This window comes from Mesocricetus auratus, unplaced genomic scaffold (assembly GCF_017639785.1).
Source record: "Mesocricetus auratus isolate SY011 unplaced genomic scaffold, BCM_Maur_2.0 Super-Scaffold_100006, whole genome shotgun sequence".
Lineage (NCBI taxonomy): Eukaryota > Metazoa > Chordata > Mammalia > Rodentia > Cricetidae > Mesocricetus > Mesocricetus auratus.
The window spans coordinates 91,322,737-91,329,360 of NW_024429190.1; the positions used below are offsets into that span (position 1 = coordinate 91,322,737).

Here is a 6,624-nt window from a genome sequence, read left to right on the forward strand (position 1 = left end):
GGTTGAGACCTCCCATTTCTGTTTTCCTCATGTGTTTATGATTTATTAAAGCTTGCCTGAGGATTCAGAAAGCCAAGGCAGCCACAAGCCATAGAACCCAGGCACACACCTTTAATCCCAGCAGCCAGAAGCTAAGAGGTGACAGCACACACCTTTAAACCTAGGACTTGGGATTAAGAGGTAGATTAATCTCTGTGAGTCCAAGGCTACTCAGATGCACACAAGGCTGATTCAGTCCTAAAAAGAAACACCTCACACAAAGATGATCTCAGCACCTGGGATCACACGCCTTTAATCCCAGCATTAGGGAGGCATATGAGACAGGAGCGAGGAGTCAGTATCAGGATAGGAAGGCATTCAGTCTCAGGATTCTCCAACCACGCTGAGGAGAGGCAGCAGGATGAGTCCTTTCAGCCTGAGGTAGTGGTAAGAGCTAGTGGCTGCTACTTTGCCTTTCTGACCTTCAGCTTGAAATTTGAACCCAGTATCAGTCTCTGTTTGTTTTGAAGCAGAGTTTCCCTGTGTAGCCCTGGCTTGACTATCCTGGAACTCTCTGTGTAGACTAGACTGGCTTCAAACTCAGGGATTCACCTGTCTCTGCCTCCTAAGGGCTGAGATTAAAGGCGTGTGCTGACATTGCCCAGCCTGGGAATGACTCATCCTTCTTGTTTTTTGTTTTGTTTTGAGACATGATGTCCCTGTGTAACAGCCCTGGCTGCCCTGGAACTCAATCTACAGACCATGCTGGCCTTAAACTCAGAGAGATCCACTTGTCTCTGCCTCCTGAATGCTGGGAGGATTAAGGGTATGAGCCACCATTGCCTGCTTGAAACTGATTCTTAGGCCTGCCTTGGGGAGTCTCTTAGTCAGGGAAGCTGAGGAAAATTAAGCATCCTTTCTCAGGAAGGTTGGTAGGGTGATCTCACCGGCACAGTGGGGGAAGGATACTTTTCATTATGTGAGGTCAAAGGTCACCCAAGGGTGGTCAGCTTCCTTTTCCCCCTCTACTCCTCCTTAGCCTGGAAGGGGGATTGGTAACACTCCCAATGAAGGGCTTCCTCTTTGCAGGCCCAGTGGTAGCAGCATTGGAGTCTCTCTTTAGATTCAGAGCCTCTTAGTCTCAGACAGCACCCAGGCCTGGAAACTGGCTCCACTCACAGTTCACTTTCTCTGTGCAGTAGACCAAAGAGAATGCTGGGAAGGCATCCAATGTAGTCAACACACACATTCCCATTTAAAAGAAAACAATGTACCTAGGGCTAGGGATGTAGCTCAGAGGCTGAGTGCCTGCCTAGTACATGCAACCCTGGATTTGTTCCCCAGTTCTGCAAAAATAGCTAAAACTAACCCTTAGCAAGCTAAGAGAAAAAAGGGGTGTTCAAAGCATCTCTTATGTTGCTCTCTATGTTAGAATATAACTCAATTTTGGACATATGCCACACTTTCTTTGTCTATTCATCTGTTGATGGACACCGAGCCTGACTCCATAACTTAGCTATTATGAATGTTTACACAATAGGTGTGGATATGCAAATAGTAGGCTTCTAATCAGGAAAGATGTAACAATGAATTCTCAATGGTCAAATATTAGAAGTTTTCCTGGGACACATTAGGAGAATATATTCATATATATATATGTTTGATATTCTCCAGTGGATCCATGCACATCCATGCACACATGGGCAGCACTAAATGAATTTAGTGGCTTAAGAAGAAGAGGAGGGGGTTTAAAAGAAGATGAGGAGAGATATGAAATTGGAAGGTAGATCAAGAGTTGAAAGAGGGAAATGAGGATGGGTGTCATCATATTTTATTACATACACATGAGATTCTAAAATTATACACACACACACACATATATATATATATCACATATGTAATTATGTATGTGAACAGAAAACATATCATTATTTGTAAATGCAATGATATATGTGTAAAACATAAAAGAGTCACCTGTATTGAAAGTATTAAGGAAAAATAAGAATCTAAAAAACTGGTTAGTTATAAGATCAATTAAAAAATCATGTTTTCCCTGAAACCAGCAATATCTCACTAAAAATGTGTCCAAAAGCAATATAGTAACAATAACAAGTAATGCTATAAAAAAATAGGCCTGATACAAAAGTGTGGCAATGTCCACTTTTAGAGCTTTAGACTGTTGATTTATAAAACTAGCAATATATGTTTCTTTTTCTTGCTTTTTGATATCAGGAAACCCTCAACAGCTTGTATGTTGGGTCCTAAGCACACAGAGTAGATGGATCAGCACAGCAGTTAATGTTCATGAAGCTGTACGTAACATTACTCCATCTGGCCTTGTCCTGGGCTTCCTTTCATGCAAGAAAAGATGGAAATGCAGGGACAGTGTCAGAATGTGGAAGAACAGGAGCTTTCTGGAGATATGGTGTGCAGACGGCTGTCCCCCTAAGGCATACTTACGCCACCACAGATACCTGCAGTGTGGGTCATGGTCCCATTCCACGTAGCTGAGACTAGAGAGGGTCACATAATCCCCTTCATGCATTTGAGACTGGGATGACTCATAGAAACCTGCATCTCGTGTCTCATCCTCACTCACAGCATAGTAGGAGCCATCCAGATGGCTGAGTAGGGGTGGAAAAGATGATGGCGCCCCTCACCATGAGCCACATGGGCTCAGACCTGGAGTTATTTTGACACCAGCCATCAGCATTGATGCCATGGTCTTCCAGATACCTCTTTAGTACCAATGCCCCAATTTGGTTCTCTAGTATCATGTAAAGACTAAATTATATCTGATAACAAACGTTATCAGTGATTATCAAAGTACTTGGTATGCTGCTTGTGATCAACAGTCTGCTGTAGTAATTGACATGGGTAATATTTTTGGTAGGTAGAGTACTTGTAGTAATTACTTTATTTCCAAACCATAGATGAAGACATAGGCTCAAAGAAAACAGTTATCCCCAGGGATATCCGGAATACAACCTAACATGTGGAACAGCATTGATTTTAACAAAGTAGCTGACTGAGAGGAGAAAGCAATGCAGTTAGCGAGAGGCATGCCTCCGTGATATGAAGTGGAGTGAGGTTGTGTCCAACAGCAGGAAATTACCAGAGTTAGTGTCTGGGGTGGAAGGGTGCTTCTCTTAAAATCCAGGGAGGCTACGGTTAGGTTAAGAGGCTAAATTGGCATTTTCAGATCTAAGGGGGCTATACACTGTCAACCAGGGAAGTTGGGTACCATCAGAACTATGCCGTGGTGCTCCCTACCCAGCTTCCTGACTTCTGTGAGACCATGTTTGTATTGAAAGCATGGATGCAAATGACACTGAATGTAGCTTAGCTCCACACACCAGGCATTTCCCAGAAGTCCCCTATGTCAATCTTTATGTTTAGCCTGGACTTCTAAATCTTGAGGCAGTGAAAGTGTGATCTGTCAGATAAAAAGGGCAGGGGGCAGGCTCTTTTGTGTAATTTAGAGGGTCCTTCCATGCTGGGACCTCATGTACACCATTTATAAATGAAGAAACAGGACAAGGTGAGGAAAAAGGAAGTCTCCATTTCATGGTGAAGGGCAAGGTTGTCAGTGGCTGCCTTGAGTGAATGCTCAGAAAGGACTCCAGGGGACTTTCAGGATGTTCTAATATGTGTGGAGAAGAGTTTGGGGCTCATGTGGGAGATGGAATGTCTAAGAATGGTGCCAATCCTATTAGCCACAAAGAAATTTGGTTGAAGGGAGTTGCAGCATCCCACAGATCAGATGGATCATCGGGATAGAGGCTAAAAGACAATGCAGGGACTTTATCTATTTATCTAAGTGCTTGATCAAAATTCACAAATGGCCAGCCGGTACTGCAGGCAATTCTTGTCATTCCATCGGCCGTTTGTATACATTTCTACACATTTCTCTTTGCCTCTACCCCTGGGCTCTCCTGCATACCAGTTGGTGTAGTTCACAGGAGCCCCATCCAGGTACCGGAAGTCTCCAGGGGTCTGGTCTTCAACCATGCCCAAGTAGGCATAGGTGTTGTGCTTGTTCACAATGCTTGAGATGGCCTCGTTCTCCTCTGGACTCCTTGGGACAGCAATGTTGCCACCTGCTCTGGCACATGTCTCTCTAATGGTATCAAAGTTGACTGACTGCCCATTGGTGGAGAAGACTTTCTCTCCCACTGACAACATGGATCCGTGCAAGCTGAGGACTGAGCAGAGGAGCCTGGGTTAGGCCACTGCCATTTGGTTGTCCCTCCCCTCCATTGACTTAGGCTCTAGCCCTTAAGATTTCTCCATAATCTCTCCACCTCTGCCTTTCTGTGTGTTTCTCCTCCTTCTTCCAGACCTAGTTTTAAAGTCTATCTCTGTGTTATCATATACCTAACAATTACTTATTGCCAGAATCTGCAGTTTCATGCTTTCCAGTAATTCTGTGAGCAAATCCAAGCCCACTTCTGTGTCCTTGAGGTTATTTGAAGACAGGAGAAAAGGAAAGCATCATTCCTTTCTCCAAAGCCCACGTCCACACTTACTTGCCAGGCATTTAGACTGTGGAGTATGGTGCTGGAGATTACAAGGAAACATTGAGAAGTCTGTGCTTGGTGACACTCCAAATAGTCCCCTTACCTCCCATCATCTGCAGAATCTTATGTCTTATCTCTTGGAGTTCCATCTGAAGTTCCTCATCCAGGTAAGCTGGAAACCCTGTGGAGACCCCACACATTCAGGGTGGGGGCAAGCCAGAAAAGAGCTCCACTTGCTATGAAGCAGGTCTTCTGCCAGCTACAAGACTGGAGTTCTGTCATCCAATGCTGTGCCCAGAGCCCAGACCCTAGTTAAAGGGTTCAGGAGCAGAGCTTCCATATGCCTACACACCCATTTCTTAATGTAGCCTTGAACCCACTCTAGCCTTGATCCCTTGGCTGCCCCTGCATGCTGACTTATGAGAATGACTCCATCCTGTTCACTCTACCAAGACCAACAATGATGACCTCTGAACTCTCCTGATGGTCACTACACTGACCCATACCCTGGAACTTCTGTCAGCAAGTGGAATTCCTGATCATACTGTCTGCCTTGATTGCAAGTTCGTAGAACCCTGCATACCTTGTAAGATACCCCAGAAAATTCTCTCTAAAAAGGACCCCTAGGTCCCCGAGTGCTGCCCCCTTCCCCTACAGGACACTATGTGTCTCTCTGTCTGCAGCCATGATGCTTGTCACTCTCGGAAATGTGTTATTCAAACCCCTATGGTTTCTCTGGTCACCTTCCTATTTTCTGACTTAGGTTGAGCAATATGCTTTGGACCCTCCCTACCACGCCTCATATGGCTGCCATGCTGTACCGCATCACCACTGACTACTGCTCCCCAGTCCTGCTCACCTGGAAGGCCCCTCTCTCCAGGCTCTCCTTTATCTCCACGTTCTCCAGGTGCACCAGGGGCTCCAGGCAGCCCATCACGCCCAGGAAGACCTGGCATACCTCCGGGGGGACCCATGGGACCTACAGAGTGAAGAGAACACAGATATAAGGTCCTGCATTCACATGTGGGTGACTCACTTGCCTCTCCACCAGAACTTTGAAGACACATGCTCCAGCCTAAGGACTCCAGAAAAGTCCCATCAGCTAGTGCCCTGAATAGGACAGCTCTCCTGAAAACAGGTCCCTGTCCCTGTGCTAAGTGTGGGTTCTTCCATACAGTACCTGGAGGTCCAGGGTCTCCTTTGACACCATCTCTCCCATCTCTGCCAGGCAGGCCGTGGCTTCCAGGAGTGCCGGGGATACCAGGGCTTCCGGCACACACTTCTGTCCCATTGCACTTGATCCCAGCCACAACAGTCAAGAGGAGAGCGAAGGCCAAAGAACACAGTGACATGGCCACTGGACCAGTGGCTTCTCCTGCAGGAGGGAGGGGCCCCCAGCACATCTGTAGCATCAGCATGGCTCTCCTCTGCCTCCCACCCCCTTCTTGCTCCACTTTCCAGGACCCAGGAACATGACAGACAGGCAAGTGCAGTCAACAGTACCAAGAAGACCCAAACTATCCCCAGTGGGAAATCCCCAGCGTCATCCATGTCTAACACAGTCTCACACTCCAGCCCTCCATCTTCAGATAATCCCTGATGAGAGTGGGGGAGCTCAGGAGAGTCTTGAGAGAGAGGCTTGAGTCTTCCCACAGACTCACTGCTGTTATAACTTCACTGTGGAGCCCCGGCAGACTCACTCACTGCCTCTCTGACCTTAGCTGACCCTCGTGTGCTCTGTAGATAATCCTAACAGTGTTGTCTGCTAGAAAGTGTGTGTAGAAGATGTAAACTCACCACTTTACTCCATCTGTCCGCCAATATATTAAGTAACTCTGTTTTGGGTACTCAGGAATCAGAGAAGCAAGGATAAACAGAGATGAGCAGGGTTCATGGTCCTGCTAAAATGTGAGCAGTAAACAGTACCTTCCTGACCAGTCAGCCATTAATTAGGTATGTGATCTTACCTCCAGAAACCCAAACACCAGAGGATACCCAAGGCCTGGTGACGAAGCTCACGAGCACACAGAGCCTGCAGGTTGTACGGACGTCTGCCTCCAGATGGACATGTGGACAGCATCACTTATAGACGTGTAGGCTGCAAGCTTTCCCCACCCTCTGAGAC

The 6,624-nt window shown here is 46.5% G+C and overlaps 1 protein-coding gene across 2 annotated transcripts; it reads right to left on the reverse strand.

Moving 5' to 3' along the window:
• Positions 1–2,878: 2,878 nt before the first annotated feature.
• LOC101835350 (pulmonary surfactant-associated protein A) lies at positions 2,879–6,624 on the reverse strand. Of its 2 annotated transcripts, XM_021233512.2 has the most exons (5): positions 6,467–6,624; positions 5,680–5,874; positions 5,359–5,478; positions 4,603–4,680; positions 2,879–4,184 (listed from the first exon to the last, which is right to left on the reverse strand). In XM_021233512.2, the coding sequence occupies exons 2-5, from the start codon at positions 5,849–5,851 to the stop codon at positions 3,808–3,810; spliced, it is 747 nt and encodes a 248-aa protein (XP_021089171.1). In that variant the 5' UTR covers positions 5,852–5,874; positions 6,467–6,624; the 3' UTR covers positions 2,879–3,807. The 2 variants fall into 2 exon arrangements, with proteins under 2 accessions (XP_021089171.1, XP_040603586.1); XM_040747652.1 differs by lacking the exon at positions 4,603–4,680.